A 13,752-nucleotide genomic window follows, 5' to 3' on the forward strand; every position below is an offset into this window, starting at 1 on the left:
TTTCATATACTCTCCATTGCGAACGAATACTTTTGAATTATACTTTTGAAAATGGCTATATGAACTAATAATAAGGGCATAAATTCTAGCATTTTAAAGCTTTCTATATGGAATGGTTTGTACGTTTTTACATGGAGTTGTGACGCAACTATACAAATTGAACCTACTTCAATTTCTATAGACGCAACATAAGTGGCTGAACGGGAAATGGAGGACGCTATTCATCAATAGAATCATACACAAAAGCAGATATACTGATACAGTATGTATTTACAGTGCGTTTTAACGAGTTTGATCATCCTACAAAAACACTGATCAAACACGTGACACTATTTGAAAAGTTTAAAAAAAGAAGGAAAGAGACAACATGTTATTTTACTACATTTTTAATTTGGATCCACTAAAACATGGCCTAATTAATCTTACAAAGTAAAACCGCTTACGTGAAATGATACACAACAACGTTGTTGTTGTTACTTAAAAGTTTTTGTATCAAGAAATGCATAAAATTGCTGTACAATTTGAAATTAACCTTCTAAAGATCTTGTTTCAAGCGGTTACTCAGGAAGAAAACTAGACTGCAAGACTAAATTCATAAACTGCCCATTCAATCACAGTTCAAAGTGATATTTACACCAGGACTGTGTCCTTATAGAAAGTATCATGTACGTGTAACTATACACATAATATGAGTTAAGAGGTATCCAGAGCTATGCACGTAAAATGAGTGACATATGGTTATTTTATTTTTGGTCTATATTGTAACAGTCTTGGCTTTGAGTAGTTTGTACTACATAGCATGTAGGTCTACCAAGGTGTAATGGTGTCACTTTGTTAAGCGGCTAGTCCACGAATTCTCTTTGGAGTGGATAAAGGGGTTATATATTTTCTTCATCCCCGTTTGGGGGGACAGTATAGAGTGGTATTAGCGCTGGCCGATATTGTTCCCCATTTACATGAATGTAAAACTGGTCATTCGGAACCGCATATCGCCCACACATACAACCCTTTGTGTTTTAACAGTCCAGGAGTTTCGTGATATCGAATTTACAAAAGCAGGGCGCACTCTCAAATGAACAGATCCTTATTTTCGTCTAGCGGCATTATCAATAAAGTTAAACTATGAAAAACGATTGATAAAACATCATTAGAAAACGATCGTGAAAAAGAGTGGAATCGACTAGCATATATATATATATATATATATATATATATATATATATATATATATATATATATATATATATATATGGATGTTATGTTGTACAGACGGCACAAGTTAGTTCGTATCCGTCTATGTATGGTGGACAGGGTATACCCTCGTTGGCAGTACTCGAACAACGGGATTCAACTACATACAAGGTAGAGTCGTTCTCGTTGCCATGGGAACCGGCTCTAGTTTCTGGTGCTGAATCAACACATATGTACTCCGCTCGCTGGTAACGGAACCCAGGCGCCATTAGGTACCCGGTGTACTCCATGTTCCACAACCTTGCATTGTTATCCGTTAGACAATTATTTCGTCCGGGGATTACGACAACGGTACTTCTCAGTGGCGCCAAGCAGACGACACACAGAGCCTCCATGTCATCTACGCCCTGATCACGAAATGGCGGGAAATCGTCAACCTCGTATTCGGTCCCGTATATACGGGAAGCGCTGTCGAAACCAGCGTTTTTGGCAGAGTAAACAGGGGTAGATGGAAGACACAGATAGTTACTTCCGCCGCCTTTCTGATCCCGATGACCCCCAGCCATGTAACCTAACAGAAAAGAAAATAGAAAATATAATAAGATTACATATATATTCTCAGTTCGGAAATAAGTATTCATGCCGGTTCTTCATAACGATTTTGCAGTAATAGATAGTTAAGTTTCGTGTCGGAGAGGGGAGGTAAGGGGGGGGGGGGAGATGAACGTTTGGAGTTTAAGGATGCTTCCTACAAGAAATTTAGTTGTGCAGATGCTCACGTGACCAGCTCCAAGCTGTTACTGGTCTATGTAGGCAGGCGCGTATCCAGGATTTTCAAACCCGGGGGCGCGAATTACTATCTAAGCGGAGCGCCACCATCGGTTGGCGCGCAGCGTACAAGAAAATTTCTTGTTTTGAAACCCCCCAGATCACCGGAAACGGCACTTCTCGGGCTTGAAATGACCAACCAGATATACACTTTTTGCCTGAGAACCAAGTATTTCCTAATAGTTTTTTTTTCCATCCATAACCTTTTTGAAGATTGTCAACCCGGCACACATCATGTTCGACCTGATCGCATCTCCTGTGGATCTTTGCTTTTGTAGGTGATTCTACGTCGCGGCCCACAATACCCGTCGGCCCCACTTTTCAAGGTTTTAAGCCCCTTGTTCAGAATTTGAAAATTCACATTTCTCGTGAATAAACTCACTTCATGACATACCCATAATGTTGTACAAAATTTCATCTAAGGACAACCAATATAGAAAAACTTCCTTCAACCCCTAACAGACCGGTCAAAATTGCACGAGTAGAGGGAAGTGTGATGCAGAATGTTGGTCAGAAATTTTCTAAAATCCAGACACAGTTAATTTATTGGTGTAGAAATATTAAAACCTCTTATAACGGCTATTATAAAACTTGGTTGAAGGAAATGAAAAAAATAGCAGATATTTCCGAAAGCGAACACTACACACATAGGCGTAGGAGGCGCGGCGGCAGTGGCGAGCTAGGGGTATTGGTCAGGAGGGGCGAGAATGGTCTGTAGGGGCGCTTTGGACACTATCTAAGCGGAGCGCCACCACTGGTTGGCGCGTAGCGCACAGACAATTTTTGAGTAAAGATGCTCCCTAGATCGCCGGAAATGACCCTTTCAGGGCCTGGCTAATTTGCAGATAAACGAAGAATAGGGTGTCATCGCCAAATTACACCAACAAAATGTGACAAATGTCAATAAGTAGATGAGAGCGCAATAAAAAAGTCAAAAATCACGAATAAGTAAAAAGTGGTAAAGAGCTGAAAAAGGCGCCAGCAATCCATTTGAGTCCGTCGGGGGGGGGGGGGGCATCCGCCCCCCTGACCGTATGGACGCTCCACCACTGCGCGGCGGGGGTGCAGCCCCTAATTCGCCATAATGTAAAAGAAACTTTTGACATAATTGGACCTCCATGCTTTTTATACATCTACATGAGACATGTCGTTGTTTACATTAGCATCCCGCGGTATACTGCGCAATTTTAACGGACCGTACGGTACATGATGGCATGCGATGTAATAACCGATGCTTGCTTATATGATATTGACATTGACACGTTGAACGCGCGCTTCGCGCTTGAAAATTTTTGGTTATTTTTTCAGGCAAGTCGGACAGTTTTGAGGATTTTCATCCTGGAACGCCATTTCATGCTCACTGATATGATGTGATATCTGCTGTTTGCGTTACAAATTCGAACAGGCGCGTAGCGAGGAATTTGCCAAGGGAGGGGCGAAGCCTGTAGGCAAATTATCTAAGCGTAGCGCCACCATAGGTTGGCGAGAAGCGTACAAGAAAATGTTGGCCGAAAATGCCTCCCAGATCGCTGGAAATGGCTCTACCCAGGACCATTTGTTAGCGCGAAGCGTACAAGCAAATTTTGGCCGAAAATGTCTCCCAGATCGCTGGAAATGACACTTCCCAGGCCTTGTAAGTTGCATCTAAGCACTTTCTATTTTGAAATTACTTAGCGATATCATTTAAAAAAAATGCTGAATGGGGGGGGGGGCGGTCGCCCCCATCCCAAAATGCGTCATGTTCCCCGACGACACGGTCGAGTTCGAGACCAGCCACAGTTGGTTTCATAGCACAATTCTACACACGCGTTATGATAGACCATATATAGTATATATATAGATCATTAGTGAGAGAGGAAAATGGAAACGTCAAAAAAATGGAGTTGTCGGTGTAAGGGGGTAGGGTGAGGCACACTTTTACGAAATCATTGATCCGTCACTGGCTACCCTTCAGCGCTGTAATGATGTCACTGTTCCTCTTTCTCTTCCCGGTGTCTTCGCGTTTTTCTTTTACTCCCTCCTTTTCTCCTTCTTCTCTCTTTCTTCTTTTTCTTTTCCCTTCCTTCCTCTCCCCCTCCTCTTTTCCCCTCTTTTTTCCTTTTTTCTTCTCTTTTTTTTCTCTCCTCTTTTTCTTACCCGGGGGGCGCGCGCCCCCAACGCCCCCCCCTGGATACGCACCTGGTAGGTAGAATATTGGAAATACCAACTGTTGAAATATACATCCGACTGTTTTAAAAAAAATATATTTCCACAATTTTCTCAGTCCCAGCATTGTCGACAGTTTTCTTGAAGTTGTTCAGATCTACAAAGACTTATTTTCGAAGAACACGTCGAAATTTCGAGAAGTTGGATTTTTCTCCCTCGAAATTTTGGACTTGTTTTTTTGAGGGTTCGATATGTATATCAAAATTTCCAAAGAAACATAATGCTGTCCACCACAAATGTATAGAGGAAAGCTGATCCTCTGCCACCACCCCACCCCTGTCCAGCCCCGCCTCTGTCCCTACATATATTATTGATCCAACGAACATTTTCAGTTTCTGAGAACAAAATATATAATTTTATCATTCTTAGTTAGTTTATAGTTCTTTGTTGCAGTGTTGTCCTATTCCCAAAAAATTCGGAGATGACCCCAAGCCAAGCCCCGATCGAGTACAACGTCCTCCTCCAACCACCAACCATCTCCCACAAACTCATCCTTTTTTCCTTCTTCAAAGCCTCGGTGTACAACCTACCTCCGTAAACTGTTTCAGCACCGTCCGGGCACACCGATCTGCCCCATCTGACGTAAGTAACACCGGAGGAGTTCTGAGATAACACGCCCATCAATTGAGACAAGTCTGCCCACTGTGACGCCATCACAGGAGGCTGGGGACTCTCTTCGATCAGGGTGCCCATGTCACCCTTCTCACCTTGAGGTCCTTATATGCAAAAAACAACAAATAGTTAAGAAGTTGACGAGGAAGCAACGTTACCCAGTTGCGATAAATTTCTTTATGAACTGTATATTTCATGCCATGCTTCAAAGCACTCATACTGACAGTATGAACAGTTCTTAAACTCGAACTGATTTTAATGCTAATACTAGAGACCCTATAAAGACCCTATAGTCTCTAGCTAATACCATGCTATACTGTCCTCTCATATCATGCTTCAAAGCACTCGTACTGACAGTATGAACAGTTCTTAAACTCGAACTGATTTTAATGCTAATACTATAGTCTCTAGCTAATACCATGCTATACTGTCCTCTCATATCATGCTTCAAAGCACTCTACTGACAGTATGAACAGTTCCTAACCTTTATATGATTCTAATGCTAATACCATGCTACACTGTCCTCTCATATCATGCTTCAAAGCACTCATACTGACAGTATGAACAGTTCTTAATCTCGAACTGATTTAAATGCCAATACTAGAGACCCTATACAGACCCTATAGTCTCTAGCTAATACCATGCTATACTGTCCTCTCATATCATGCTTCAAAGCACTCATACTGACAGTATGAACAGTTCTTAATCTCGAACTGATTTAAATGCCAATACTAGAGACCCTATAGAGACCCTATAGTCTCTAGCTAATACCATGCTATACTGTCCTCTCATATCATGCTTCAAAGCACTCGTACTGACAGTATGAACAGTTCCTAACCTTTATATGATTCTAATGCTAATACCATGCTATACTGTCCTCTCATATCATGCTTCAAAGCACTCCTACTGACAGTATGAACAGTTCCTAACCTTTATATGATTCTAATGCTAATACCACTCTATACTGTCCTCTCATATCATGCTTCAAAGCACTCATACTGACAGTACAAACAGTTCCTAACCTTAACATGATTCTAATGCTAATACCACTCTATACTGTCCTCTCATATCATGCTTCAAAGCACTCGTACTGACAGTATGAACAGTTCCTAACCTTTATATGATTCTAATGCTAATACCACTCTATACTGTCCTCTCATATCATGCTTCAAAGCACTCCTACTGACAGTACAAACAGTTCCTTACCTTTATATGATTCTAATGCTAATACCATGCTATACTGTCCTCTCATATCATGCTTCAAAGCACTCATACTGACAGATGATCTGATTTATTATACATATCATATTTGTTATCAGATCAAGATTAAGAACTGTTCACACTGTCAGTATGAGTGCTTTAAAGCATGACATGAGAGGACAGTATAGCATGGTATTTAGCACTAAAATCAGATCAAAGGTTAAGAACTGTTCATACTGTCGGTATGAGTGCTTTAATGCATGATATTATGAGGAGACAATCGCGAGTGGTATTAGCATTACAAAATTTGTCCTAATTAGGACAAATTTGCAGTTAACTGCCTCAGAATATATCATTTGACGTCTAAACTTTCATTTCGTTATGGGGGGGGGGGGGGGACCATCTATATGAGGGTCGCATTCGACGACCACACAGCCACACCTCTCTTTCGTAAAATAATGTTTCATCCGCCGGTCCACAAAGGTTCATTTCCTCCCAAACCCAGAAGGAAGAAAATTGTCCGCCCCCCCCCCCCACACACACTTCTTTCCATATTCTTTGCACGTCACTGGATAAGATTGTATACCGGTATACCTCACTTATTGTTAATTGTGACATCAGCTAGCACATAAAGAATTTGACTCAAAGGTGAAATAAACTTTCGGCATCGTGTCGTCGTCAATGTCGTCATTTTGTTTACCTTGAGCTCCATCCCGCCCATCTCTGCCGTCACGACCGGGTAACCCCGTAGGACCAGGGACACCTTGCAGGCCCTGAGGTCCCGTTGGACAGACGATACAGTCAGTAGACATAGGCAACGGGCAATTCAGAGAACCTGTTGTACAATCTATTAAAAAAGATAGATATATATATAATATATATATATATATATATATATATATATATATATATATATATATATATATATATATATATATATATATATATATATATATATATGAAAGTGTTAATGAAAGTGACGGGAAGTGATATCATCGAATGCCTTTAATATTTCACTTTATAGATGACGCATGTTTTCAATAAATGAATACATTATCAGTGACATGGTTTACCCAAACCCAACCACCAACCCTGGATTGCTCTGAGATTTACTAAAGGTAACCAGGGAATGGAATAATTTGTATAAATACAATACGTCAGTGTTAGGAGAAGGAGGGGGAGAGGTAGTGGGAGGGGTAAGGAAAGGTTCCTACCGGGTTTGGAGGAGAAGGTAGGGCATATCTTGCAAGATATAGTGATAATATGTAAGGTAGTGGTTCTAATTGCCGGGACGGAGGGTTGATGGAGGGTAGTCACAGTGGCGGGTTGATGGAATCGTAGGGTATGGATTAGAGGGGGGCATGTCCTGGCAAAATAAAGAATGGATTCTGTAAAATCATTTCCTGCAGTTTTATTATAATGCAGTATTTAAAATCTTCTTGTGGTGTTTACTTATGACGCAAGCGCACTGACTATAATATATATATTATATATCATAGATTTGATAACCTAAACTTGACATCAAGTTAAATCAAACGAAATTTGCTAGAGTCGCCAATTTGCACAGATGTGACACATCCACAAACTGTCACTTTGTCGATATATTGCTGTACACTAAACTTGAAAAAAGGGTCAAAAACCCGAGATTTGGCTTTGAAATAAATTTATGATATATAAAAAAAAAACAGCAACAGTAAGAATAATTTAAAAGTTACCTCAAGTAATGAATGGAATACAGTACCGTTTGAGTTGCCTGGTAAAGGTAATGGTGATCCTTTGGCATTCCCTAAGCTATCTTCCCCGATAGACCCAGAGCCGATGTCTCGTTTATGCAGTCTTTGAGGTTTAGGTTTACTCTTCACAACTGCCTCGTGGATTTTACCTATTTCGCCCACCAAGCGTTCCATTTGCGTCTGTATGTAATCAGAATATCCAACAAACGAAACATATAAAACAAACAGCGGAGAATGAGACGGAGAAGGAGAAGGAGAAGGAGAAGGAGAAGGAGAAGGAGAAGGAGAAGGAGAAGGAGAAGGAGAAGGAGAAGGAGAAGGAGAAGGAGAAGGAGAAGGAGAAGGAGAAGGAGAAGGAGAAGGAGAAGGAGAAGGAGAAGGAGAAGGAGAAGGAGAAGGAGAAGGAGAAGGAGAAGGAGAAGGAGAAGGAGAAGGAGAAGGAGAAGGAGAAGGAGAAGGAGAAGGAGAAGGAGAAGGAGAAGGAGAAGGAGAAGGAGAAGGAGAAGGAGAAGGAGAAGGAGAAGGAGAAGGAGAAGGAGAAGGAGAAGGAGAAGGAGAAGGAGAAGGAGAAGGAGAAGGAGAAGGAGAAGGAGAAGGAGAAGGAGAAGGAGAAGGAGAAGGAGCAATTTAATAGAAATGAAATATGGTATCAGAATACGTTAGTAACAATTGATACACAGACTACTATTGATATGCTGAAACAGTTCAGTCTTACCGTTGACGAACAATTAAGGATGAAATCATTGAACTGGAAATTGTGAAAACCGAGCAGGTACGCTTTATTTCCGGAGTCGGAAGTCACAATATCCCGACACAGGGATAACCGAACATTCAAATTAAAGGAACGAAGAATTTTGTGGACCTGGCGGAGATAGGTAGGGGTGGGGGACGGGGGGTGCAAATTTCGGCGTAACAATAGTTATGATGGACATAATAACGGACTGGTGGGAAACTGTTACTGTTACGCAATCAATCTCCCCCACCACAACCCCAACCCCAACCCCCAGCCGATGAGCTCTTTACAAGGCGTTATTGGCAGATCTCTTCTTGATTTCGATTACGGCGGATTTATGATGATTTCTTATCTCGTAAACTCTGCATATATATATATATATATATATATATATATATATATATATATATATATTTCTTGAAGTAGGCTACAGTAAGATAACCTCTAGCGTTTCCAACTGTTCGTCCTGAATTCCCGCCGTTTGACTTAACCTATTTCCATCTTAAGAGATTTTGTGGACTTTGTTATTTTCGACTAAAGACCACATATGAGCAGACAGCCCTTGGAGGCACGACTCTATAATACAACCCACTTCAGTTATAATTATGTTCATGTCAATGTGCATAATAACATTACATATTTTCAAGGAAACAGAAAATAGATGCGCCGTAATTTAATTAATTCTTGAGGATACACTGAGTACCATTATAGGTGGCAAATTGGGATGGTGTCTCAACGAGACATGTGTTTTATTTATTCTCGATCTACCAACAATTGCTCCGGGCGGGAATCGGGAGTACCAGCCTGAAGCGGCTGTTTTGAACCAAACCTACTTTCTGTAATATATATATGACTACATGGAACACATTAACATGTGGAGCGAGGATCATGCTTTAGCTGTGAAGAAATGTTTAAATACTGACGCGGACGTCAAAAATAACTTCAATTACTGCGCGGCACAGCAGGTTTGACGAAGCAAACAATTTTTGAGGTGCCTTATAATACGGGTGGTGTTCCTTCTAGTCTGTATCAATTCCCGGCCCAAATGTTCTTCTTCATGAGATGTGCAACAAAGCAACCAGAATATGTTATCTAACAGGACTTTTGTTTTTAAATTTTGTGGTTAGGATGTCTTGACAAGTTCCAATAGCAACGACAATGGTGTTTATTCGTTAGTAAAGAACCATATTTGCAACTGATGCAACCGTTGGGCTCTCATAGCTAACACTAGAAAGATCATTCTTTCATAAAAATTTAATAACATGGAGCAGTCATTCATAACTGCACCTTGATCTCCATATAGCTCTATAGCTTATCTAAATTTGTTTTTGATGTATCTTTTATCTTCCCGAGAAAAGACATAATCTTAAAAAAAAAACGAAAAAAAAAAAACCGATCTATAAAAAGGAAGCAAAGACGAGCCTCAAATGCAGGCTATGATAATGCTACTTGTTCTGCAGCTGCCATTAATTAATGCAAACTTTCCCCAAATTAAAACAAACGTTTCTTTTAACAACACTATAAGCTATTCTGGTACAGAAATATTCAGCAAACTTTTTGAAAATAGTTTAAGGAGACCCTAACCCAACCATCGTTATGTATTCAATGTGATAGAGATAACTATCATGAACAACTTCCCGCCAAAAACCTCGGAAAATTAGATTCCATTTGGGAGATATCACTGAGTTCATGTTTTCTTCCACATCCAAGGTTGAAGGCTTGATCAAGTCTAAATATGACATCATCGAGCCGCCTGCGCTTCTATTAGTGATATTTTTCTTTCTTTATTACACTGTTTATTTTCCACTGTAATGGAGATGGATTTGGCAAAAGGTTACATCAACAATATATTGAAGCTGCTCACATCACCTAGTGATGTCACTGGCTGCACAGTGTTAACACAGTTAACAGTGTTAACACTGTTAACGTTCTACTTTGAAAATATCAAGAGAAAGACCAAAAGAAGGTATCCAGTTTCAGATCCTAGCCGGGACACTATATCACATCACAGACTTAATACAAAATGACAGCTCACAGACACAACTTTTAACTAGTATATCTCTCAAGCGGTGCTAGAGTTTTCGTAGCTTTGTGTGGTGTGTGTGTGTGATGTGGGGGGGGGGGGGTATTCTGCCAGATAAGCTAAATATGATAGTTGGGTTTGTGTCTCATTTTAAGCTTCCTGACATCGGATTAACTTGGTACAGGTTATCGTTATTTTGTTTAAGAATTAGTCTAAAATTTGACCATAGGTAATTATTTGCGGTTTGTCAATGGTTTTTCTGTGAGGAGGCGGCACACAGGTGGTCCAGCTAATATTACTAAACAAGGAGGCATATCCCATGGAGTGAATACTAACTAAACAGCATACCCCCATACAGTGATTACAGAACTTGTTACATTATCCTGTGGTGTGATTACAAACTCAGAAAAAAGAAGAAATGAAAAACTAAATACTTTTGAAGTGATTACAAGGTTAAATAACATATCCCCATGAGGTTGCTACCAAACTAGAAAACTGAATATCCCTTGAAGTGAATACAAACCTTAGAAGCATATTCTTTGAAGTGTTTAGAATCCTTGGAAGCATATCCTTTGCAGTGTTTACAACCTTAGAAGCATATCCCTTGAAATGATTACTAACCTACGAAGGATATCCAATGAAGTGTTTATACAAACCTTAGAAGCATATCCAATGAAGTGTTTACAAACCTTAGAAGCATATCAATTGAAGTGATTACTAACCTAAGAAGGATATCCTTTGAAGTGTCTACAAACCTTAGAAGCATATCCTTTGAAGTGTTTACAAACCTTAGAAGGATATCCTTTGAAGTGTTTACAAACCTTACTCAATGAAGTAATTACTAACCTAAGAATGATATCCTTTGAAGTGTTTGCAAACCTTAGAAGCATATTCTTGCATTGTTTGCAAACCTTAGAAGCATATTCTATAATTGTTTACAAAGCCAAGAAGCATATCAAAGCCTACCATATGGAGAGATGAGACAAAACTTACCTTCATGTCCGATAGGTCTGTCTCCAGGCTTGTCAGTCTTTGATCGAAATCTCTCACGTGACCACCATCATTTGCATCGATGTGAGATGAATGAATAACAACGATAAATACCATAATCAGAATGTACGTGCAGACCATGATGTCTATAGAGTAGTCCAACCTTCAGCTATTTATGGATGATAATACCAGCTAGAAATTATCAAATTCCAACAAGCTCTTTGTCCAACAATCCACATTTAACCAACATATATCAGTACAATGTCTCTATATATACATATGAGCTACACAACAAGCGTTACCTAACACAAAAGGAACCCATTGTAGACACGTAACAACAATTAAAAAAACACCGGAAGTAATTTATACAATACAAAATGTGTAACGAAATAAAGGCACATCGTACCCTAGATACATCCAGTGCAGTTTCAAAACTTTATGGGTGTTAAGTGTTTACTGAGAAAGTTACCGGAACCCAGGTTACGTTTGTGTCATTATTAAATTTAAAGGCCCACCCACGTACAGCTGCTGTTTTACCAAAATGTCTGTATTTCAGTTTTTGTACATGTGCTTGTACGTCCTCCTGTAACGTACACACATTTGACAGGGAGTCGAAATATGGGATTTTTTTATTCCCAGAGTATATATGGCCTACTTAAGGAGTCCTGCCCCCCCCCCTCTGTCACGGGAATACCACTGTACGCCGACGAATGAAACTTATCCATCTGCAATGGAAGGGGGGGGGGGTGATATATACCTTGATTAGAAGTAGCATATGCGTTACTTACAAATGTAAAATGATTTAGTAACCCAGATCAGGAATTCTTGAAGGCTCCACATTTTACCTCAAGTCCTCCGCTACGCGTTATGTACACCTTATACCTCATATTACTCTATACATATATAGGACTCGGTTCGTTGGTACGACACATAACTCTTTTTGCGGGAGGGTGATAATGCTTTCAGTGATGATTTCGTAAGTTTACATTTGACATTCATTCAATATCTTCGTCATGCGCATTATTGTCTCTGTAATCACATGAGTTTGGGGCGGATTTAAGTTTAGCTCAGATTAGTAAGGCCCAAGGGTGAAGAAGCCAACAGATTATAATTTTCAAATCGCATCCATGTGATAATCTCGTGGGTTAACACCGGCCTTCTCCGTCTTAGTAGATGAGCAGGGGCAGGTATATGTAATTGTCGCAGACTCGGGCGTTCCTGTTTCCGATAAAACCCAAGTAACGTAAAGTAACCTAAGTAAAACCCAAGTAAACCCAAGTAAACCCGACGGACGAGGGTGTATCTTAGTATCTGACCACTCTCTCAGGCAGCTACTGGGGAGGTGAAGTCACCTCATTCATCATAACTTCCGTGTAGACATTGGGGAACGCAGTTCTTTTTTTTTCGAAACCTTTGATAAGAACCGAACCAACCTCCCTTTTCCAAATTCGCAAATCAGATATACCAAATCCACGGAAGATCTCGCCCAACACGACGTCACAGCCGCATATTTGAATAGGTGAAGAGGATCTGGTTCCTGTTGGCATCTGGAGCTGGAAACTATGAGCCTGGTTGGACACTTGAACCCCTACACACCCCCCCCTATCACACGTCACCCCCATGTTTCAGCACTTGGTGACGGACGCCTCACCAGAAGACAAGAAGAATTCACGCGAAATACGCGACATGTCTACGCAGTAGTACTTTAACCTACCTGCACACGATACATGCATCTCACTATTATCCACATAGTAGACGCAGTAATTCCCATACATGAACATGCGTGGTCTTCGGATAAAATTGTTAGCAGTTCACTGCCTGTTCGTTGCGTCTAGTACTTAGCTTTAACTGGCACACTATATCTTTAACAGTGAACAAGCAATGTCAGTCACTACGGAAACTTGAAATATCCGGCGTTGTCAAGGTGGCAGTCCCATTGTCACAAGGAATTTCAGCTCTGTGGAATTCAGCATTGTGTTTAAATATTCTAAATAGGCAACTTTTGCTGAGATTGTTTACCCTCCCGGTTATCACCAGGGCTTTTGTTATTTCAATAATAAACATCCCCCCCCCCCATTCCATATCATCCACCGCCTACTCTCGATAAAACAATTCGAAGAAGTATGTTTGTAAAAACTGCTGTCCTGTTTAAATGGGGAAAAACCGAAACAAAGCTGTTCTGAGGACCCGTAGCCAGGAATTATGATTTGTTGGAGCACTGGCAATTTGAGGAGGGG

The 13,752-nt window shown here is 40.4% G+C and overlaps 1 protein-coding gene across 1 annotated transcript; it reads right to left on the reverse strand.

Annotated features, from left to right (window-relative positions):
- Positions 1-370: 370 nt before the first annotated feature.
- Positions 371-11,828, reverse strand: LOC139962744 (uncharacterized). The gene is made up of 5 exons (XM_071963031.1): positions 11,519-11,828; positions 7,778-7,949; positions 6,737-6,883; positions 4,755-4,940; positions 371-1,762 (listed from the first exon to the last, which is right to left on the reverse strand). The coding sequence occupies exons 1-5, from the start codon at positions 11,654-11,656 to the stop codon at positions 1,257-1,259; spliced, it is 1,149 nt and encodes a 382-aa protein (XP_071819132.1). The 5' UTR covers positions 11,657-11,828; the 3' UTR covers positions 371-1,256.
- Between the last annotated feature and the right edge of the window lie 1,924 nt (positions 11,829-13,752).

Source organism: Apostichopus japonicus, chromosome 21 (assembly GCF_037975245.1).
Source record: "Apostichopus japonicus isolate 1M-3 chromosome 21, ASM3797524v1, whole genome shotgun sequence".
Taxonomy (NCBI): Eukaryota; Metazoa; Echinodermata; class Holothuroidea; order Aspidochirotida; family Stichopodidae; genus Apostichopus; species Apostichopus japonicus.

Coding starts and splice junctions, on each gene's coding strand:
- LOC139962744 (XM_071963031.1), bottom strand. CDS start 11,656: ATGGTCTGCACGTACATTCTGATTATGGTATTTATCGTTGTTATTCAT. Junction 6,884..7,777: donor TTTACCAGGCAACTCAAACG/GTACTGTATTCC, acceptor CTTTTTTAATAG/ATTGTACAACAGGTTCTCTG. Junction 1,763..4,754: donor TGCTGAAACAGTTTACGGAG/GTAGGTTGTACA, acceptor CTTTTCTGTTAG/GTTACATGGCTGGGGGTCAT.